This window comes from Coregonus lavaretus (assembly GCF_964263955.1).
Source record: "Coregonus lavaretus genome assembly, chromosome: 39".
Classification (NCBI taxonomy): domain Eukaryota; kingdom Metazoa; phylum Chordata; class Actinopteri; order Salmoniformes; family Salmonidae; genus Coregonus; species Coregonus lavaretus.
The window spans coordinates 14,376,758-14,401,763 of NC_140026.1; the positions used below are offsets into that span (position 1 = coordinate 14,376,758).

At 42.7% G+C, this 25,006-nt stretch overlaps 1 protein-coding gene across 1 annotated transcript; it reads right to left on the reverse strand.

Moving 5' to 3' along the window:
- Positions 1-20,118: 20,118 nt before the first annotated feature.
- Positions 20,119-23,937, reverse strand: LOC311112935 (uncharacterized protein; the record flags this gene model as incomplete). The annotated part of the gene is made up of 6 exons (XM_084156075.1): positions 20,119-20,274; positions 20,527-20,582; positions 22,116-22,226; positions 22,408-22,758; positions 23,378-23,725; positions 23,847-23,937. The coding sequence occupies 6 exons, from the start codon at positions 23,935-23,937 to the stop codon at positions 20,119-20,121; spliced, it is 1,113 nt and encodes a 370-aa protein (XP_084012201.1).
- Between the last annotated feature and the right edge of the window lie 1,069 nt (positions 23,938-25,006).

A 25,006-nucleotide genomic window follows, 5' to 3' on the forward strand; every position in this document is an offset into this window, starting at 1 on the left:
CGTTCTTGTGATCATTTTGACCCCACGGGGTGAGATCTTGATTGGAGCCCCAGATCGAGGGAGATTATCAGTGGTCTTGTATGTCTTCCATTTCCTAATAATTGCTCCCACAGTTGATTTCTTCAAACCAAGCTGCTTACCTATTGCAGATTCAGTCTTCCCAGCCTGGTGCAGGTCTACAATTTTGTTTCTGGTGTCCTTTGACAGCTCTTTGGTCTTGGCCATAGTGGAGTTTGGAGTGTGACTGTTTGAGGTTGTGGACAGGTGTCTTTTATACTGATAACAAGTTCAAACAGGTGCCATTAATACAGGTAACGAGTGGAGGACAGAGGAGCCTCTTAAAGAAGTTACAGGTCTGATGACAATGAGTTTGAATAGGAAATATGGCAAAATGAATAGGAAATGTAGTCATATAAATAATGATTTTAATTGAAATAACTGTGGCCTTCAAACTTAGCTTTTGTCAAAGAATCCTTCATTTGCAGCAATTACAGCCTTGCAGACCTTTGGCATTGTAGTTGTCAATTTGTTGAGGTAATCTGAAGAGATTTCACCCCATGCTTCCTGAAACACCTCCCACAAGTTGGATTGCCTTGATGGACACTTCTTACTTACCATACTGTCAAGCTGCTCCCACAACAGCTCAATAGGGTTGAGATCCGGTGACTGTGCTGGCCACTCCATTATAGACAGAATACCAGCTGACTGCTTCTTCCCTAAATAGTTCTTGCAGAGTTTGGAGCTGTGCTTTGGGTCATTGTCCTGTTGTAGGAGGAAATTGGCTCCAATCAAGCGCCGTCCGAGTGATAGCCTTCCTTCAAGATCCCTTTTACCCTGTACAAATCTCCCACTTTACCACCCCCAAAGCACCCCCAGACCATCACATTGCCTCCACCATGCTTGAGATGGCATCAAGCACTCCTCCAGCATCTTTTCATTTGGTCTGCATCTCACAAATGTTCTTCTTTGTGATCCGAACAACTCAAATTTTGATTCGTCTGTCCATAACACTTTTTTCCAATCTTCCTCTGTCCAGTGTCTGTGTTCTTTTGCCCATCTTAATCTTTTATTTTTATTGGCCAGTCTGAGATATATTTTCATTGCAACACTGCCTAGAAGGTCAGCATCTTCACTGTTGACGTTGAGACTGGTGTTTTGCGGGTACTATTTAATGAAGCTGCCAGTTGAGGACCTGTGAGGCGTATGTTTCTCAAACTAGACACTCTAATGTATTTGTCTTTTTGCTCAGTTGTGCACCGGGGCCTCCCACTCCTCTTTCTATTCTGATTAGAGCAAGTTTGCGCTGTTATGTGAAGGGAGTAGTACACAGAGTTGTACGAGATCTTCAGTTTCTTGCCAATTTCTCGCATGGAATAGCCTTCATTTCTCAGAACAAGAATAGACTGACGAGTTTCAGAAGAAAGTTATTTGTTTCTGTCCATTATGAACCTGTAATCGAACCCACAATTGCTGATGCTCCAGATACTCAACTAGTCTCAAGAAGGCCAGTTTTATTGCTTCTTTAATCAGCACAACAGTTTTCAGCTGTTCTAATTGCAAAAGGGTTTTCTAATGATCAATTAGCCTTTTAAAATGATAAACTTGGATTAGCAAACACAACGTGCCATTGGAACACAGGACTGATGGTTGCTGATAATGGGCCTCTGTACGCCCATGCAGATATTCCATAAAAAATGTGCAGTTTCCAGCTACAATAGCCATTTACAACATTAACAATGCCAACACTGTATTTCTGATCAATTTGATGTTATTGTAATGGACAAAAAAATTGCTTTTCTAAGTGACCCCAAAATGTTGAACGGTAGTGTGTGTTTTATATATATATTAGTACCAGTCAAAAGTTTGGACACAGCTACTCATTCCAGGGTTTTTCTTTATTTTTAATATTTTCTACATTGTAGAATAATAGTGAAGACATCAAAACTATGAAATGACACATGGAATCATGTAGTAACCAAAAAAGTGTTTCAAATAGTCACCCTTTGCCTTGATGACAGCTTTGCACACTCTTGGCATTCTCTCAACCAGCTGCTTTTCCAACAGTCTTGAAGAAGTTCCCACATATGCTGTGCACTTGTTGGCTGCTTTTCCTTCACTCTGCGGTCCGAATCATCCCAAACCATCTCAATTGGGTTGAGGTCAGGGGATCTGATGCAGCACTCCATCACTTTCCTTCTTGGTAAAATAGCCCTTACACAGCCTAGAGGTGTGTTGGGTCATTGTTCTGTTGAAAAACAAATGATAGTCCCATTAAGCCTAAACCAGATGGGATGGCGTAGCGCTGCAGAATGCTGTGGTCGCCAATGCTTGTTAAGTGTGCCTTGAATTCTAAATAAATCACAGTGTCACCAGTAAAGCACCCTCACACCATAACACCTCCATGCTTTACGGTGGGAAAGACACATGTGGAGATCATCCGTTCACCCACACCGCGTCTCACAAAGACACCGCGGTTGGAACCAAAAATATCCAGTTTGGACTCCAGACCAAAGGACACATTTCCACCGGTCTAATGTCCAATTCTCGTGTTTCTTGTCCCAAGCAAGTCTCTTCTTCTTATTGGAGTCCTTTAGTGGTTTCATTGCAGCAAATAGACCATGGAGGCCTGATTCACACACTCGTCTGAACAGTTGATGTTGAGATGTCTGTTCAACTCTGAAGCATTTATTTGGGTTGCAATTTCTGAGGCTGGTAACTCTAATGAACTTATCTGCAGCAGAGGTAACTCTGGGTCTTCTGTTCCTGTGGCGGTCCTCATGAGAGCCAGTTTCATCATAGCGCTTGATGGTTTTTGCGACTGCACTTGAAGAAACTTTCAAAGTTCTTGAAATTTTCCGGATTGACTGGCCTTCATGTCTTAAAGTAATGATGGACTGTTTCTCTTTGCTTATTAGAGCTGTTCTTGCCATAATATGGACTTGGTATTTTACCAAATAGGGCTTTCTTCTGTATACCCCCCCTACCTTGTCATAACACAAAGGATAGAAACTCCACAAATTAACTTTTAAGAAGGCACACCTGTTAATTGAAATGCATTCCAGGTGACTACCTCATGAAGCTGGTTGAGAGAATGCCAAGAGTGTGCAAAGCTGTCATCAAGGCAAAGGGTGGCTATTTGAATAATCTCAAATATAAAATATATTTTGATTTGTTTAACGCTTTTTTGGTTACTACATGATTCCATACGTGTTATTTTTTAGTTTTGATGTCTTCACTATTATTATACAATGTAAAAAAATAAAGAAAAATCCTTGAATGAGTAGGTGTGTCCAAACTTCTGACTGGCAGTGTGTGTGTGTGTGTGTGTGTGTGTGTATATATATATATATATATATACCAGAAAAAGGATGTGTTTGACTTTCACAAGATTAATCGCTGTTGGGTGCATAATCCCATACAGTCATTGCATAATCCTAACAGGGTGGCAATTTTGGAGCCTAAATTAGCCATAGCTCTGTGGGTGTTTTGAGATTAAGATGGCATATTGGTAAACATTTAAAGGATTTTAACTTCTTTATGAAATGTATTTTGAAATTGGATACATTTTCTCTATAATTTAGTTTAACAGGGTGGAAACGTATGAGTTCGACAAACAGACTACCATAATGAAACATGAAAAAAAAGTTAAAACCGAGTGTTTATATTTATTTAGCTTTGCACCATTGTTTCTCCACCAAAACATATCCTGAAGGTGATTATGGGAGGGGCATGTTTTCAGGAGAATTACAACAAACTCTAACGGTAGAAAGTGATATCAGGGCACACAATAGTTTAAATACAATGATTATGAAAGATTTAAAATATTTTACAGCTTATATTTCTCGTAGAAGTTGAATAAGACTTGGGGACATGTTAAAAACGACCACATCCACTTAAAAAGTGTTCAGTAAGTATAAAATTCCATTGCAAGATCTATATTTTTGTGTTGTTAAGGAAAGGACGCCTGACCTTAATCCCCCTCCCCGATTGTGTCATCTCCGAATAAATGTTTTAAAACCATGATCTTGTTTGTTCACTCTGGGTTGATAGTGCCCTTTCCAAACAAGGGTACTGTACATGCAATGTTGGGAGGGCTGGCCACACGTGACTAAAGATGTGGTTATAGATCATGTATAATTTCTGTTGGGGGTTAGCCTATAGATAATCTATCATTTCTTTTAAATAAACCCATATATAGCCATTATCATGACTGACTGGTGATGAGATCCTTTTGGTGTGTCTGTGGTCTCAGGTCCCTTTGTGGAAGCCTACTGCCCTCTGCTGGATAGTTGGTGTACATACAGCTCAAATAAGTAAAGACAGCTGTGGCACAGGATGGTATGCTTCTCAAAATACCCTTACCTACACCACAACACATTTCCCACTCTTACCCAATAAAAAGTAATCTAAAACATGTATATATTTCAAAAGGTTATTAAAAACGTTTGCAGAATTTTTGTAAATTAAGTTTATCGCAACATCCACTATCTTAAGTAGTTGAACATGATATTACTCCAACCTCGTGAAAATGACAAACTGACACGTTTTCATTTTCGTCAAAAAAAACTTTATATCAAAGGAGTGCCTTTGATTTGACCCCTTTACGAAATCTATCGCCAACAAGTGTGATAGGGGATTTCTATTGGAGAAGCAGTTTTAGCTATACTGTACTTTCATTGCCTGTGATTCAGCTAGCTGATTGAGGCAAGTGTCCCATTCTATCTTTCTTAGTCTATATTTTGTTGCTATAAATAACTGTACTTTAACATTTTAAATCTACATGAAGTCTATATTTAAGCAATAAGGCCCGAGGGGTTGAAGTATATGGCCAATATACCACGGCTAAGGACTGTTCTTATGCACGACGCAACGCAGTGCCTGGATACAGCCCTTAGCGGTGGTAAATACCACAAAACCCTGAGGTGCCTTATTGCTATTATAAACTGATTACCAATGTAATTAGAGCAGTACAATTTTTTTTGTCATACCCGTGGTATAAGGTCTGATATGCCACGGCTTTCAACCAATCAGCATTCAGGGCTCGAACCACCCAGTTTATAATGTACTAAATAATATTCTCTGTTTGTTTTTATATGAATATAGAGTGCCTCTCTTCTTGGATAAATACGCTGGGGCTGGCTACCTAACATTAGCTCAATATTTTACGGCGTTTCGGTTTGCAGAAAAGTTGGTTTGCCTTGGCATTATCATGTTGCTGAAATAATATACTTATCTGCGTTTTCGAAATTTGAAAATGACTGGTTTCTGGCCAAAGTGGTTAGCTAGCATGCTAGATAGCTAGCCCCCTTGATGATGCCCCAAACCAGTGCACTGCACTTTGTAATGTTAACTAACTAGCATCTACAAGTAAGTAGCAAGGGGATTTGATTATATGGTTAGCTAGCTACTTCTTCTTCGGTGGGGTTTATCGACGGTTGGCATCCAACGTTATGGTGCATTAGCGCCACCTACTGTACTGGAGTGTGGGCCAGAGACGGGGAGAAACTAAATCCTACCTGCCAGCACCGTTGCTCTTAAAAAAGATAACCAAATATTTGAGACTATATCTAATGACGTTCTACTCAATATACTCTTTAAACTAATGTCCTGTATCCCCTTCTCCCTCATACTAGATCTTAGCCTCTCTCTTTCCCTCTGATACTGCCCACACTGTAGCAATACATGCTCCACGGTCTCTGTTTCCTGGCAATAATCACACTTTCCTGTTGGATGCTTTCCTATCACATTTAAGGTCTTATTCAACCGGCTGTGTCCCAACCTTAATCTTGTAAAATAGCCTCCTCTCTTCTGTCACTTCCTGCCGTCCTCCCCGACTTTCCTCTGTACTTGAAATAAATGCTGGTCCTTAGTATCTCTATTCCACTGCTCCTGCCATCACTGTCCATATCAGGCTTTTTGCCTCTGCTTTGCTCATTGAAACTACAACATCAACATCCCCACTACTAAGTGGTTGTTTAGCCAGTACATCAACTGCCTCATTCCCCTCCAACCCCACATGGGCTGGGACCCAAGTAAATCTTATCTGTATACCCATCTGTCTAATCCTGAAATGGGTTTGTAGCACCTCATAAAGCAGGTATTGTCTGCTACATGTGCTAAAGGACTGGAGACTCATCAACACTGCACATGAATCAGTGCAAATAACTACTCTGTCTGGCTTGACTTCCTCCACCTACTGCAAGGCCAACAGTATGGCTCCACGGTATATACAGCCAGAGAATCTGTAATACGTTTCCTGACTGCCACCCCACATTCCTGCACTACAAATGCTGACCCAGTACGTCCTGTCCTTGGATCTTTTGAACCATCTGTATAAATGGCCTCAAAATCTTGATACACGGTATCCAGACGTCTCTTAAGCAAATCAGATGGCTCAATACCCTCCCTATCTTTGTGTAGTCTCTCCAACACTTCGAGATCAACTACTGGATGCTACTTGCCATGGTGGATTTTCAGGAATAGCTACCGTTGGACTAAACTCCCTTCCATACAGTCCCATCTCCTTCGCCTAGGAATTACCCACCCACCCAAAGCTCGTGTTCTGTTTTCGCTCATGTTCCCAGCATGCCTGTAAAATCTCATTTGCAGGATGAGACACTCCATGTCCCTGTAGGTTGACCCAATAATTCATTGCCAGCAGCTGTCTCCTAATCTGCAATGGCATATCCCCCATCTCCACCTGTAGTGCAGCCACTTGGGAGGTCCGAAACGCCCCACTACATATTCTGAGTCCTTGCCCCTGTATGACATCTAGCCTTTCCAATGAGGTCCGGGATGCCGAACCATACGCTATACTGCCATAGTCTATTACAGATCAGATCAATTCAACATACATGGTCCCGCATCACATTTAGCACCTTCTTACACTTTCCCACTGCTCTCTCAATGTGTTCTGCCCAGGTCAGTCTAGTGTCAAAGTATACCCCAAGGAACCCGAAGGCCCCCACCCTCTCCAAGTTTCTCCCATATAACCTCAAGCATAACTCATCTCCCACCTTCCTCCTGGTAAAGAACACCATCATCTGCAAATAACGACCTCCCAATATCCGGTGGTACCTGAGAGTAAACATAATTGATCATGATTGAGAACAACAGAGGACTAATCACGCTACCCTGCGGTGTACCGTTATCCAACAGGTAGCTGCCTGATAGAGACTTCCCCACCCTCATCTGGATAGACCTTCCAAACAGGAAACCTTTTATCCAGTTGTAAGTTCTTCCTTCTACCCCATAATATCAAGCTTGATTAACAACCTTTCCTTCAACATCATATCATATGCCTTCTCCACATCAAAAAAGACAGCTACAACAGTCTCCTTGTTCACCTGAGCCTTCCTGACCTCTGCTTCTAAGCAGAGCACTGGGTCCATAGTTCCCCTACCCTTTCTGAACCCACTTTGATGTGGCTATACTAGCCCCCTGCTCTCCAGGAAGTAAGTTAGCCTCTCCATAATCATATGTTCCATAATCTTACATACAGTTGAAGTCAGAAGTTTACATACACTTAGGTTGGAGTCATTAAAACTCGTTTTTCAACCACTAGTTTTTCAACCAGTTGGTTAGGACATCTACTTTGTGCATGACACAAGTAATTATTCCAACAATTGTTTACAGACATATTATTTCACTTATAATTCACTGTATCACAATTCCAGTGGGTCAGAAGTTTACATACACTAAGTTGACTGTGCCTTTAAACAGCTTGGAAAATTTCAGAAAATGATGTCATGGCTTTAGAAACTTCTGATAGGCTAATTGACATCATTTGAGTCAATTGGAGGTTTACCTGTGGATGTATTTCAATGCCTACCTTCAAACTCAGTGCCTCTTTGCTTGACATCATGGGAAAATCAAAAGAAATCAGCCAAGACCTCAGAAATTGTTTTGTTGACCTCCACAAGTCTGGTTCATCCTTGGGAGAAATTTCCAAACGCCTGAAGGTACCACGTTCATCTGTACAAACAATAGTACGCAAGTATAAACACCATGGGACCACGCAGCCGTCATACCGCTCAGGAAGGAGACGCGTTCTGTCTCCTAGAGATGAACGTACTTTGGTGCGAAAAGTGCAAATCAATCCCAGAACAACAGCAAAGGACCTTGTGAAGATGCTGGAGGAAACAGGTACAAAAGTATCTATATCGACAGTAAAACAAGTCCTATATTGACATAACCTGAAAGGCCGCTCAGCAAGGAAGAAGCCACTGCTCCAAAACCGCCATAAAAAAGCCAGACTACGGTTTGCAACTGCACATGGGGACAAAGATCATACTTTTTGTAGAAATGTCCTCTGGTCTGATGAAACAAAAAATAGAACTGTTTGGCCATAATGACCATCGTTACATTTTGAGGAAAAAGGGGGTAGCTTGCAAGCCGAAGAGCACCATTGTCACGTTCGTCGATGAGAGAGGACCAAGGCGCAGCGTTACGAGCGAACATATTTATTATTTAAACGTACACACGAACAAAACAACGAAAACGTGACGTCTATGGTACAACATGAAACCACACGAACAAAATCCCACAAACACAAGGTGAACACAGACAGTTTAAATATGGCTCCCAATCAGAGATAACGAGCCGACAGCTGACACTCGTTACCTCCGATTGGGAGTCATTTGACCAAATAAGGGAAACACAAAACCAATGACCACCCAACCAAAATAAAACACAACCAAAACGAACACACCCTGGCTCAAAATACAAAGTCCCGGAGCCAGAGCGTGACAGTACCCCCCCCCTAAAGGCGCGGACTGCGACCGCGCCTCAAAACCCCAAATAGGGGAGGGCTGGGTGGGTGTTGCTCCTCGGAGGCGGCTCCGGCTCCGGGCTTGACCACCACCCTACTTCAATCCCTGCATAATGGCCCCGATCCGATCTGACCCAGCTGGCTGGATCAGGACTGACGACGCGCACCCCTGGCTTAGCGCGTGAGGCAGGAACGGACCGGACCTGGCTGACGATACGCACCCTAGGCTTGGTGCGTGGAGCCGGAACGGACCTCACCAGGCTGACGACTCGCATCCCTGGCTTGGTGCGAGTAGCAGGAATGGGCTGGACCGGGCTGATGACTCGCACCCTTGGCTTGGTGCGAGTAGCAGGAACAGGCCGGACCAGGCTGACGACTCGCACCCTTGGCTTGGTGCGAGTAGCAGGAACGGGCTGGACCAGGCCGACGACTCGCATCCCTGGTTTGGTGCGAGTAGCAGGAACGGGCTGGACCAGGCTGACGACTCGCACCCCTGGCTTGGTGCGAGTAGCAGGAACAGGTTGAACCAGGCTGGCGACTCGCACCCCTGGTTTGGTGCGAGTAGCAGGAACAGGCCGGGTCGGGCTGACGACACACACCGTAGGCTTTGTGCGTGGAGCAGGGACAGGCTGGGCTGGGCTGGCGACGCACACCGTAGGCTTTGTGCGTGGAGCAGGAACAGGCCGGGCTGGGCTGGCGACGCACACCGTAGGCTTGGTGCGGGGAGCAGGAATAGACCGGACCGTACTGGGGACACACACCACTGGCTCTACACCGGGATCTGGAACGGGCCGGACCGGACTGGCAACACACGCCAGTACCTCTCGCCGTGCCTCTACACCTACCATCCCCTCTTCTACCAGTGGCCCCCGTAACCTGGCGGCCTCCTCTGCAACCCCGCTGGACCGCTCCATAGCGGCCTCCTGCTGCCCCGACGTCGTGAGCCCCCCCCTAAAAATTTTCTGGGGGTCTCTCCAGGCCTCCAACATTCTCTCCCACCTCTCGCTCCTCTGTCTCCAACCCTCCTCACTCAACTCCTCAATGGGCTTGACCCAGTCGAAGCTGCCACGGAGATCATTTGGCGATGGCCCTTGGACACGCTGCTTGGTCTGGTCTTGGTGGGATTTTCTGTCACGTTCGTCGATGAGAGAGGACCAAGGCGCAGCGTTACGAGTGAACATATTTATTATTTAAACGTACACACGAACAAAACAACGAAAACGTGACGTCTATGGTACAACATGAAACCACACGAACAAAATCCCACAAACACAAGGTGAACACAGACAGTTTAAATATGGCTCCCAATCAGAGATAACGAGCCGACAGCTGACACTCGTTACCTCCGATTGGGAGTCATTTGACCAAATAAGGGAAACACAAAACCAATGACCACCCAACCAAAATAAAACACAACCAAAACGAACACACCCTGGCTCAAAATACAAAGTCCCGGAGCCAGAGCGTGACAACCATCCCAACCGTGAAGCACGGGGGTGGCAACATCATGCTGTGGGGGTGCTTTGCTGCAGGAGGGACTGGTACACTTCACAAAATAAATGGCATCATGAGAAAGGAAAATGATGTGGATATATTGAAGCAACATCTCAAGACATCAGTCAGGAAGTGAAAGTTTGGTCACAAATGGGTCTTCCAAATGGACAATGACCCCAAGCATACCTCCAAAGTTGTGGGAAAATGGCTTAAGGACAACCAAGTCAAGGTATTGGAGTGGCCATCACAAAGCCCTGACCTCAATCCTATAGAAAATGTGTGGGCAGAACTGAAAAATCGTGTGCGAGCAAGGAGGCCTACAAACCTGACTCAGTTACACCAGCTCTGTCAGGAGGAATGGGCCAAAATTCACCCAATTTATTGTGGGAAGCTTGTGGAAGGCTATCCGAAACGTTTGACCCAAGTTAAACAATTTAAAGGCAATGCTACCAAATACGAATTGAGTGTATGTAAACTTCTGACCCACTGGGAATGTGATGAAAGAAATAAAAGCTGAAATAAATCATTCTCTCTACTATTATTCTGACATTTCACATTCTTAAAATAAAGTGGTGATCCTAACTGACCTAAGACAGGGAATTATTACTAGGATGAAATGTCAGGAATTGTGAAAAACTCCCACTCACAGATTCCTGCCATCGCACTAGATACCAGAGTGAGGTCCAAGGCAGACTCTTTCCCTGTGGCTACATCAATCCTGGTCCCTCGGCCATCATTCAGGCATACCAGATCTTTCATTTTTATCAGATTTTCCATCACTTGGCCATTGCTATACATCTGTTTCCTCCCCACAGAGCGTGTTGTGGGCATTACAATCCCCACACCACATTACCTTACTTCTATCCTGGCCCTCCACCTTCGCCAGCACTTCCAGGTCCAATATCTGACACGGAGCACCCCTCCTCTCAACCACACCTCCACCACCACATATTCCTGTTCAATACCATTGCCTAGCATCCTGTAAGGAAGTCCGTGCTTTATGTGGTGGTGGAGGTGTGGTTGAGGTGTGGTTGAGAGGAGGGGTGCTCCCCCCCCCCCCCTACATATCTGTCCCTACGAACCACTACATATCCCTGTATGATAAACTCCACAGTCGGTTTGAGACATGTTTTCTGTACTCAAATCACATCAGGTTTAGCTGGCTTATCTATAATGAACTGCTTGAACTCCTGCCCATTAGCCAACCAGCTTCGAGGATTCCATTGTACTACCACCATAACTAAGATCCAATAATACATGACTCCACCCTCGGCTGATTGAGGTCATCTCGAACCTCTTCCCATGTCAACCCTGTCATACTCGGATGTCTCCCAGCCGCTTTCACTATTAGCTGAATCCTCTCTGTTTTAGACTCTACTTTAGCAGTGCTATTGATAGCTCCTGCTATGAACGTCACCAGCTTTCTCTTATCTATGTATACCATATCACCGCCCACCTGCCTCGTATTCCCCAGTCTAGATGCTCCTACCCATCTCTCTCTTGAGCCTATATCTCCCTGGACCTGGACCACCCTCACTGCCTCAGCATATGACACCCTTCTCTCCACTCTCACTTGTTGCACCTCCACTGCCTGCTTCATTGCCTCACACCCACTATATGCCACACTATGAGCACCCCCACAGCTACAGCTGTTGTACACCATCCCCACACTTCCCATAATCATGCTCCCCTCCACACCTGGCACACCTCTTTTTCTCTTTACAGACTGTTGCCACATGCCCAAACCTCTGGCAGCTATAAGATCTTAAAGGCTTCTGTACATAAGCCCTCACATAATAACTCATATATCCTATGTTTACTTTATTTGGCAGTACCCAGTCCTTGAAGTGTAACAGAATAGACAGGCTATCTACCCTAACTCCACCCCTTGTTGCTTGCAATCTTTGAACATTCACTGGAACGCCTCCTCTCTAGTTGTCGCTTACCTCTTTAGTGTTAACACTCACAGACACTCCTGTTATCACCCCTTTAATCCACTGCTTACCTGCTTGATCAGTCCAGCTGCTCGACACCACCTTACACTTCCTTATTTGCTTCACTCTGACAGCTTTTTCCCTCTACGCCATGTCCTTACAGAACACCAACAAGCTCCAATCTCTTAACACTTTAGCATTGACAACTTCCCCAATCAACTATTTTATCACAGCCGTCAACCTTATCGGACTCATCGCCCCAACTCCCCCTTCCTCCCTAAACTTCAGAATCACTTTATGTTCCTCCTCACCTCCATGCTCCCCTCGCCACTTATCTTGCCCTTCCTCGGCACTCTCTACCTCCGAACTGCCGCTAGCGTTGGAAACTGTTGCTCTCCTCAAACTTCCTTTTCTGCACTCTCTACCTCCGAACTGCCGCTAGCGTTGGAAACTGTTGCTCTCCTCAAACTTCCTTTTCTGCCTCCTCTCTGCCTCCATAGACCTCTCGCTCCCCTTCAAACCCCTCCTGCCTTTTCTTTTTCTCTTTCTTACTCCCCCTTTTATTTGTACCACAATGCTCCATACTTGCTTCGCTTTCTTCTCCATCTCTGACCCAGTCACAGCACAGCTGTGCCGAACCGCCGCCAAACCGAGTAAAGTTTGATTGTTTATCAACGATTGATCGCTAGCCACACCTTTCAGCCTCTCCCTCACTTTTATCCCCTACTCCTCTCGCCCGGTTAGCTAGCTATCTAGTCAGTAAGTAATTGAAAGGTTTTGAGTAAATGGGCCAACAACATTGTCTGGATAAGTGGCCCTAGGGAGGGGGGTTGTGCCTCATTGTCTCATCATTGAGCTTTCCCCCCCTCTCACCTCAGGCTTTCTACAACCCTGCTTCAAGGATGGTCAAGATCTAAATTGGGAACCTCCCTCGGGAGGCTGACAAGTATGAAATCCAGGCATTGTTCTCACAGTACGGTGCCGTCACAGAATACGCCATCGTTAAGAACTTTGCTTTTTTCCACATGGATGACCGTAAAGGTGGCCGCATGCTTCTCAACTCGAACACACCTATGCCTTGATCACACCGATAGCGTCATTGCGCAAAATGGGAAGCAGCATCATCTGGATATGTGTGCAACAAAAGATCAACATTCCCCTTCTGCTACCATTTCTGTCAAGCCGTCTACGCATACAGTTTGATGCATACGTTCGATAAATCCAATGTATGCACCACACAGAACGCACTGCAACGGCCTCTGCAATTCAATGCTGCAAGGCAAATGCAGCGTTCCATTGGAAATTAATGTACTAATGGTGTATCAAAATGCAATGACAAGGCGTATGCACCACACAGAACGCACTGCAACTGCCTCTGCAATGCAATGCTGCAAGACAAACGCAGCGTTCCATTGAAAATGAATGTACACTATATATACAAAAATGTGTGGACTCCCTTTCAAATTAGTGGATTCAGCTATTTCAGACACACCCGTTGCTGACAGGTGTATAAAACTGAGCACACAGCCATGCAATCTCTATAGAAAAACATTGGCAGTAGAATGGCCTTACTGAAGAGCTCAGTGACTTTCAACGTGACACCGTCATAGGATGCCACCTTTCCAACAAGTCTGTTCATCCAATTTCTGCCCTGCTAGAGCTGCCTGGTCAATTGTATGTGCTGTTATTGTGAAGTGGAAGTGTCTAGGAGCAACAATGGCTCAGCCGCGAAGTGGTAGGCCAAACAAGCTCACAAAATGGGACCGTCGTGTGCTGAAGCGCTTAGTGTGTAAAAATAGTCTGTCCTCGGTTGCAACACTCACTACCGAGTTTCAAACTGCCTCTGGAAGCAACGTCAGCACAAGAACTGTTCATCGGGAGCTTAATGTAATGGGTTTCCATGGCCGAGCAGCCACACACAAGCCTAACATCACCATGCGCAATGCCAAGCGTCGGCTGGAGTGGTGTAAAGCTTGCCACCATTGGACTCTGGAGCAGTGGAAACACGTTCTCTGGAGTGATGAATCACGCTTCATCATCTGGCAGTCCGATGGACAAATCTAGGTTTGGCAGATGCCAGGAGAACGCTACCTGCCCCAATGCATAGTGCCAACTGTAACGTTTGGTGGAGGAGGAATAATGGTCTGGGGCTGTTTTTCATGGTTCGGGCTAGGCCCCTTAGTTCCAGTGAAGGGAAATCTTAACGCTACAGCATACAATGACATTGTAGACGATTCTGTGCTTCCAACTTTGTGGCAACAGTTTGGGGAAGGCCCTTTCCTGTTTCTGCATGACAATACCCCCTTGCACAAAGCGAGGTCCATACAGAAATGGTTTGTCGAGATCGGTGTGGAAGAATTTGACAAGCCTGCACAGAGCCCTGACCTCAACCCCATCGAACACCTTTGGGATGAATTGGAACACCGACAGCGAGCCAGGCCTAATCGCCCAACATCAGTGCCGACCTCGCTAATGCTCTTGTGCAGTGGCGATTTTAGCATATAAAACTTGGTGGGGCAAACTAGCAAAGCCACTACACAACACAACACTAAACAATACATGAATTGCACTATAACGGTGACAAATGGTGCCCACAAACTGTTAGGGCCTACAAAAAGATGTCCCAACAGCAGAGCTTTCTTTTCAGCACCATGGAGTGAATCCTTACCACCGCTACACCTAGCTTTCAGCGGAGCCTTGTCTGGCAGCGAAACAGTTCACTCAGCCTCATTTACTGCCTCATAAAAAACATAGCTGATATGGCTGACATGCTTAAACAAATGTGGTTTCTACTGACAATTGAGATGTACAAACTATGGCATAAGGGGACGATGAGCGGATATGAGGCAATCCGTAATTTCGATTAAGACATTAATGAGCGAGCTAAGACGGACGTAGCCAATATAACTATTTGTTCAGCACTTTTGAAATGTACAGCAACAGAATTCAGAACATGTGCCATTCTTACAGTATTCTCCCTGTACACCAAGTCAGAACCGTAGGATGAATAAATGGGACATATAAGCAGACAATGAAAGCTCTTACAATATTCGATGATGACATTTCTCCAAAACAGGCTATAGGCTACATGTGCACCACCAAGTCAGAACAGTAGGCTAAGTTATAAGGGGGAAAGTGACCAAATTATTAGGGTGAAGCACATGGGCTACTAACAGCTTACTACACAACATACACACAATATTACTTTCTTAGCTATAGTATACATATCTACTTGGCATATTATATAATTTATGCAGCAGCATACAATACATTTTTGGACACACCATGTTGTGCTGTGCTCACTTGAACAGGAAGGTCCTTCTTGTGGGCAAATTTTGTCATCAAACTTTGTCATCGAAGTCTGGAATTCTCTGGATTTATGGTGCTTTCAAGACAACTGGGAACTCTGAAAAAAACAAGGGCGAATCATGACGTCAGTGATCTTCAGGTCGGAGTTGAAGAAAGAGGCCAGAGTTCCCGACTTGGAATTCTGAGTTGGATGACCGTTCAAAGCGTATTTTCCCAGTCGGAGCGCGGTTTCTTCCGAGTTCCCAGTTGTCTTGAACTAACTGAAGTCTGAGATTTCCCAGTTCCGAGATTCCAGTTGTTGTGATCTCGGCAGAATTCATGCTGGATTGACAGCATGGCCAATGTATTCAAACTTTTCTGGCCCATGGTGTTGAATGTTGAATGTTTATGCTTTTAAGCTTGGAAAATAGACCCTTAAAACCAGACTTGGACCATACACCCTCTCCACTGAATGGCAGGCTAGTGATTGCTTTGCAACACTTGCAATTAGCCACTGATTCCTTCCAAACCATTCATTGTTGAATTTGCGATTTCCAACTTGTTGTTGTGTAATATTTATGTCCAATGGCCGATGAGCACCGATACATTTATCTATAATTTCTCTTCATATGACAAGAATTGAAAAGGATTTGCCAGTAGACTGTCGACTTGATTCATGATGATGACTGTTTGTGTAGCTTGCTAGATAAGATTTTGAAAGTATTATGTTGACATAATCAGTCCAATCAAAGCTACGGTAGATTTAACGTGATTTGACGTCATTTTATCTGTGGCCAATGACCTTGAGCCTTCATGGATGGGCACTTCTAATGTAACTCTATGGCAGCACCCAAGGGGCTTGAATTTCCGAGCTCTCCCCGTAGATTTTGCAGTGACGTAGTGTCCCCATGAGTGACAGAACACTGAGCCAATCACGGCGCAACTAGAAAACATTACCAACCCCTACGCTCTGTATTTTCCGCTGGCTGCCCCACCACCACAGAAAGCACTGAGCTAGGCTGAAACACTTGCATTTTGGAGCTGCTTTACTCAAAAAAGCAAAAAAGAGACCATGTTTGTATGGGGCTTTATTAACTCAATATTGTTGTTTTTTACATTGTTTGCAAACTGATATGTGACACGTATTAATGCCAAAATAACATTTTTAGTTGGATTTTTTTTGTTTGTTAGCTAAACTGGCTCAAAATGAACAGGGGCCCTGAATGATGGGTCACCACTGCTTGTGGCTGAATGGAAGCAAGTCCCAGCAGCAATGTTCCAACATCTAGTGGAAAGCCTTTCCAGAAGAGTGGATATAGCAGCAAGCGGGGGACCAACTCCATATTAATGCCCATGATTTTGGAATGAGATGTATGACGAGCAGGTGTCCACATACTTTTGATTATGTAGTGTACTTCTGATGTACAAAACGCAAATCCTGTCGGTGTGATCACAGCGTGGGCGCGTTTGCTTCTCCTGCAACACTCTCAGGAGGAATTGTAATGCACGACGTCTCGTCATCTAAAACACTTTTATTACACTGGTATTGTTTTGCCCTTTTTGTTTTGTGTTGTTTTAGTATTGTGCTTTAGCTACCTTGTTTTATTTTATGTTCCAATATTTAGTCCTCTTGATATACTGTAATGTGAGACATGATACGATATTTTGCTGAAAATGAAATTTAACAGCAACATTTGATGAATGGAATCTGCAACACGTTATTACGAAGAGGATGTTATTAATATCAAATAATAGTGACTATACCCATTTTAATACAAACCATCATGTGTTTACTTTTAAATTAAACCAGCACGTTTGTTCAAGCTACGTCTGAAATTATGACAAGTTATGGATTATGAAAGGTTGTGCTCTGGGACAATGTACAACGGCGTAATAAAACCACTATGACGGACTACAACAATCGACTAGTTGGTTAATTTGTTAGTTCGACAAATGTTTGCTGATAGTAGCTAGTTACCCCATAGGCGTATAACATTCTTATTTGTCATCACAAAGGACATGATTTTAATAATACATCTGAATTGTATAGTCATTTTACTTTTTTTATATTTTCTTGTTAAATCATAATCTTATAGCAGATTCTTATATCACTATCAGTGATTCAACGGCGGATGATCAGTTGCTTCACAATACACTATCTACTGAGTCGTGGTCATGTGAAGGGGGATATATGCTTGATAATGATAAATGTCCAATCAATTGAATTTACCACAGGTGTACACCAATAAAGTTGTAGAAACAGGATGCACCTGAGCTGAATTTCGAGGCTCATAGCAAAGGGTCTGAATACTTATGTAAATAAGGTATTTTCAGTTTTTTATATATATATTTTTGCAAGAAATTCTAAAAACCTGTTTTTGCTTTGCCATTATGGGGTATTGTGTGTAGATTGATGAGGATTTTTATTTATTTAATCCATTTTAGAATAAGGCTGTAATGTAAGAAAATGTGGAAAAAGTCAAGGGGTCTGAATACTTCCCGAATGCACTGTATATAGCCATTGACTCTTGAAGAATATAACTGAAATACCTCATGACCTTAGTTCTACGCTTGTTTTACAGCATTGTTTTTAAACAATGTAATTGTAAACAAACTATAGCTTCAAAACATGGTCAAAACTATAATGTTGAGCTCATAGATGGTCAGTCCTTGTATCAAAACTCTTGTCTTTGGATTTCAGTGGTTACATTTCTCCAACCCCATCCCTCAGCTGTTAACCAAAAGAAGTGGCGGGGTCTTTGTTGTTTGAATCCCAGATTGCCCTTTAAATATAAACATGATTTGGGTTGAAATTTGTGTGGTGTGATTGTGAAAGGAGTTTTAGATATAAATCCATCCATAAGCAAGCAGGCACAAAGTATTTTCAGGTCAGCAGGTTCATATTGTTGTGGGGGTGTATTCATTAGTGTACGCGGAAGCTAAACATTTTGCTACGAAAACAAGTTTTTCTTATTAGACAAGTTCAGGTTCGTGTTTCTGCACGCTTGGTTCCTAGTGAATGCACCCCTGGTTCGATTTTATAGGCCCCTGGTAAGTTACAAAAGTATACTGAACAAAAATATAAACGCAACATGCAACAATTTCAACGATTGTACTGAGTTACAAATCATATAATGAAATCTTGTCAATTGAAATAAATTCATTAGGCCCTAATCTATGGATTTCACATGACTGGGCAGGGGCAGAGCCAGGCCCACCCACTGGGGAGCCAGGCCCAGCCAATCAGAATGAGCTTTTCCCCATAAAAGGGCTTTATTACAGACAGAAATACTCCTCAGTTTCATCAGCTGTCCGGGTGGCTGGTCTCAGATGATCCCACAGGTGAAGAAGCTGGATGTGGAGGTCCTGGGCTGGCGTGGTTACACGTGGTCTGCGGTTGTGAGGCCGGTTGGACGTACTGCTAAATTCTCTAAAACGACTTTGGAGGCGGCTTATAGTAGAGACATTAACATTACATTCTCTGGCAACAGCTCTGGTGGATATTCCTGCAGTCAGCATGCCAATTGCATGCTCCCTCAAAACTTGAGACATCTGTGGCATTGTGTTGTGTGACAAAACTGTACATTTTTGAGTGGCCTTTTATTGTCCCCAGCACAAGGTGCACCTATGTAATGATCATGCTGTTTAATCAGCTTCTTGATATGCCACACCTGTCTGGTGGATGGATTATTTTAGAAAGGAGAAATGTTCACTAACAGGGATGTAAACAAATGTGTGCCAAAAATCGTAGAGAAATAAGCTTTTTGTGCGTATGGAAAAATGTGGGGATCTTTTATTTCAGCTCATGAAACACGGGACCAACACTTTACATGTTGCCTTTATATTTTTGTTCAGTATATCATTAGTTGAGCATTCATATGTATTAAAACCTATACTGTAAATAGTTGTATTGTTTTGTACAACTGTACTTCTGAAAACTTGGTTTTAAAAGTGAGTCTATAATAAAATATTTTAAACCATGATCTTGATTGTTCACGCTGGTTTGAGTGTCCTTTCCAAACAAGGGTAGAGATAATTTATAATGTTATTTTGTGGGTATCCTAAAGATAGTATCCTTTTCTATAAACCCATATATATGGCAAATATTGTCCTACTATATTGTAGCAGGTCACATGTGGCTTAGTTGATAGAGCATGGTGCTTGCAATGTCAGGGTTGGTTGTGGGTTTGATTCCCACGGCGGACCAGTACGAAATAGTATGATAAATGTATACACTCTACTGTAAGTTGCTCTGGATAAGAGCGTCTGCTAAATTACTAAGATGTAGCCATCATCATATGACTGACAGGTGATGAGTTCCTTTTGTTGTGTCTGTAGTGTGTTCCCTTTGTGGAAGCCTACTGCCCTCTGCTGGATAGTTGGTGTACATACAGATCAAAGAAGTCAAGACAGCTCTGGCACTGGATGGTACATCCTTCTCAAAGTCCCCTTACACACACACAACACATGCTCCCACTAATAGTCATCTAAAATATAGATATATTTTAGAGTTTTTTAAGTTTATTAAAATATTTAGCAGAATTTCAGTTAATTATGTTCACAGCATATTACTTTTACAATGCACTCTAAATGGCATTTAAAAAGTGCATTATAAAACTATTGCATTATAAATCATGAATCCCAGTTCCACTCATGATGACCTCTCACCCCAGAGTAAACCACATTCATGTCTCTCTCTCTGGTCTGTCTCTCTGGTTCTGCTCTCCTCTTGGTCTTCCTCGAGGAGAAACTCATGGCAGCATAGTTCAGCTCCTCTCCCTCGTCTCTCTGTAGATGAGAATTAGTCAGATAGTCTACCTCACAAGGTAGAGTGCTGTGTACAGTTGAAAAATATGTGTGAATGTGAGTTACAATACTAGGCTGCTAGTCATTTTCATTTAAATGATAAAATGCAATTTCATTGTGGAAATATATAATTTTGTTACTTACACAAGTTTTCACATCCTTTTCAGATGTTATGTTCTTTTTAGTGTGTTAAATTGTTAATAACATTTTAAGTAAACAGGTACCATAGTCTACCTCATTTTCAGGACAGGAAGGGGCTGTAACACTACTTTGCGGCTGTTGAGGCAAACCTGCTTGACAAAAATGAGTATTATTAAGACAGTGTTCATTTTGGGGACAGGATGTGCCAGTGCCACTGCCTTTCACCTCTATAAAAATGGCATTATAGCACAGAAGTTACACTTGGTGGATTTATTAAAGGCCCAGTGCAGTCAAAAATATGATTTTCCTGTGTTTTATATATACACTGAGTGTACAAAACATTAGGAACACTTGCTCTTTCCATGACATAGACTGACCAGGTGAATTCAGGCGAAAGATATTATCCCTTATTGATGTCACTTGTTAAATCCACTTCAATCAGTGTAGAAATTAAGAGGAGGAGACAGGTTAAATAATGATTTTTAAGCCTTGAGACAATTGAGACATGGATTGTGTATGTGTGCCGTTCAGAGGGTGAATGGGCAAGACTAAATATTTAAGTACCTTTGAACAGGGTATGATAGTAGGTGTGTCAAGAATTGCAACGCTGCTGGGTTTTTCCTTGACACAACTGTGGGAAGCATTAGAGTCAACATGGGCCAGCATCCCTGTGGAACGCTTTCGACACATTGTATAGTCCATGCCCTGACGAATTGAGGACGTTCTGAGGGCAAAAGGGGGTGAAACTCAATATTAGGAAGGTGGTCCTAATATGTTGTATACTCAGTGTATATTTCCACACTATGAGCTTGGAATAATACTTTGAAATTCAGAAAATTGTAACAATGCCTTTTTAGTGTAAGAGCTGTTTGAAAAGACTGCATGAAATGTCAGCCTATTTTGATGGGATGGAATTTTGGCCTGCCTCGTGACATCACCAAGCAGTAAATGAGGTAATAGATCAATAAGAGAGAGAGTTCCAAACCTCTCTGCCAATAACAGCACATTTTTGTTTCCCCCTCCCCACTCAGACCACTCTGACAGAAATTGCTCTTTGCTAAAAAGCATTTTTTGTTTCTTATTTTCACAGTATGGTGCTGAATTGTTACCCAGAAATAATTGTATATTGAGATAAAAACCGCTAATTCAGCCACACTCTTCCTTAAAACACCCCTCAATCACTTTTATGGTTGTTATTGCGGCAACATTTTACCGTAATGATCATCACATTGCATGCAATCATATTGGAAAGGTATGTGAAATCACTGGCCTATTGAAATCACTGGCCACTTTAAGAAATGGAACACTAGTCACTTTAATAATGTTTACATATCTTGCACTACCCTTCTCATATGTATATACTGCATTCTATTCTATAATATTCTACTGTATCTTAGTCCATGCCGCTCTGTCATTGCTTGTCCATATATGTATATATTCTTAAATTCCATTCCTTACTAGATTTGTGTGTATAGGGTATATGCTGTGAAATTGTTAGATATTACTTGTTAGATATTACTGCACTGTCAGAGCTAGAACCACAAGCATTTCGCTACACCCGCAATAACATCTGCTAAACACGTGTATGTGACAAATACAATTGGATTTGATTTGATTTGAATGATCACACAAAATGGCCGAAGCCATTTTAATAGAAACAAAGGGCCTTAATGATACAGAACCTTTCCTCCTTCTCATACAGATGAGGAGGACAACGATGGCGATCAAGCTCAAGATGTTGGACACGATTAAAGCCAGGAGCTTGGGGTCCACCAGATCAGCAGGGCTAGGACCTGTGGTTTAAAATAAGCTGTTGATATTCATTCTCAGTTAAACAGCTATATATGTTTCAATTGTAAGCTTAGCCTTAGACCGTTTTACAATTTAGAGTTGCATCAGCACATTTATTTTAGTTTGATTGCTCTTGAATTATGACAGATTCAAATCTAAATTCAGAGTTTAAAATCAAAATACCTCCAACATCCAGCTTTGTTCCGTTCCCAAACAGTATCTCCCCACATGAGGCCACAGCACAGTAGTAAGTCCCAGCATCAGAGAGGCTGAGGTTCCTCTTGGGGAGGTTGTAGACACAGCTCTGTGTGGGAGACCCAGCCTCAGGGCTCTTCTCACACTGATCACTCCTGTTTCCATGGGTGTAAATGATTCCTGGACGGGATTCTCCTGAGCCATGTCTGAACCAATAGACACTGTGTTCTCCTGCACAGGTCTCAGTGTGTATTGTACAGTTCAGAGTCACAGAGTCTCCTGGCTGGACTGACTCAGACACAGACTGCTGAGTAAGATGCTGGTTCCTGGAATCTGCACCTTTTACACAATAAAACCAAGGTTCTAATAAATGTTTGTTATATTACAATATAACCACATGATAGTCACATGATAAGAAATATACACTGAGTGTACAAAACATGCTTTTGCCATGACATAGACTGACCAGGTGAAGCCAGGTGATAGCTTTGATCCATTATTGATTTCACCTGTTAAATCCATTCAATCAGTGTAGATGAAGGGGAGGAGACAGGTTAAAGAAGGATTTTTAAGCCTTGAGACATGGATTGTGTATGTGAGCCTTTCAGAGGGTGAATGGGCAAGACAAAATATTTAAGTGCCTTTGAATGGGGTATAGTAGTAGGTGCCAGGCGCATCGGTTTGAGTGTGTCAAGAACTGCAACATTGCTGGGTTTTTCATGGTCAACAGTTTCCCGTGTGTATCAAGAATGGTCCATCACCCAAAGGACATCCAGCCAACTTGACACAACTGTGGGAAGCATTGGAGTCAACATGGGCCAGCATCCCTGTGGAACGCTTTCGACACCTTGTATAGTCCATGCCCCGACGAATTGAGGCTCATCTGAGGGCAAAAGGGGGTGCGACTCAATATTAGGAAGATATTCCTAATGTTTTGTACACTCAGTATGTTACTTACCCCCATACATCAGAAACACACCCTTCCCGAAGTTCATGGCATCATAATCGCGTGCAGCACAGTAATACATCCCCATATCTGATGGTCTAGCATCTGAAATAGTCAGCACAAAACTGGTTCCACTCTTAGTTGCCGTAAACCGGGTGCTGTTGTTAAACTCTCCAAACAACTTTGCAGTGTTGGAGTGAGTGTAAAGAGACAGTATCGTTACTGGGGCTCGTCCTATTATCATCTTGATCCAGATGTAGTAGTTGCCATCTTCTTCTGATATGAGGCATTCCAAATGAACTCTGTCTCCAGGCAGGAAAGTCTTTAAGACGTCACTCTGGCTGATCTTAGCAGGAGACCCTTAAAAATAATAAAACATTCACGACTTACTTTTTCTTACCAACTTTTTACAGGGCTTGTGTCTGCAATTTCGAATGAAAATTGAACCCCAACCTTATGCACTAACCAAGATCAGCCTTACCTGTTTTAAACATCAGTAGAAATATGAGAAATAGTTGGGTCATTGTATAATTCCTTCTCTGATGATAGCATCTCATGCGTAGACTAGTCATCCTGTGTGTCAGATGAGAGTGAGAATCAGAGGGTTACGGGTGTCTTTTTATACTTGGCTTGGGTGATGGTCCACAGGGCTGATTGGCTGCTCTGTGAACTATAAAGACACGGAACAGGACAACTTTACCCTCCCCTCTGACTTTTTTCTGTCCTCATGTTACGCAACAACAGTTTCCATATTCTTCAGAAAAGCTATCGAGATATGAACACCATATGAACCAAATGAAATATCCTTGTCTTCATTTCAGTTCTTGAATGTAGCATCAACATTATTCATACGAATGACAACTGCTTATGAATGCCTTCTCCAGTACTTTAAATCAAGAGTCTTGGACATTGTGGCAAATTATTTTCTATCAGACAGAAAGAATACTATTCATGCAGTTTTTTGTGATATTATATGGTTGAATGCATACATTGAGGAGTGTTTCCACAATTCCTTACATGATTTATCCTTCTATTGATCTCAAAATTACCAATATAGGCCCTCACCAACAGGGGGAATCTTGCTCTATGCTCCCTCAAATCTACTCTATAGCTTACACCTATAAGGATACTCCTTCATATTTATATACTCCCAATACTTTCTCCAGTTTTGCCATTTGTACCATACTATTTCATCTGCAAGATGAAAGTCATGACAACAACAGGTTGTGTTCTTTAAACATGTGGGATGAGTGTGGTTCAGCTCAGAGGGTTTGGGAAACTGTGTTGGAGACCTTGGTTCCATCTGAAAGGGAACCATATTCCCTACAGCAGGGTTCCCCATCTGGCTTTATTTGGCTCCCCAAGTATTCTGAGCAATACAAAAAATAAAAAATTAATAAACATTGTGTGGAATTTTCATTGTTGGACATAAAACATTGTAAGACAACACCAGGAAATCAGCTCCAAGTGATTTTAATTTAAGAACTCTGTTCCCAAATATTCCCATGCATAAGAAAGGGACACGAAATGATTGTATACAAATGTAAGCAAGGTTTGAAATTATTCTGTTTAAGTCAAACATTATATCTGTTTGGGCTTCTTGCGGTCAATTTGCAGTCTACAAATTATTTGTAATTATGT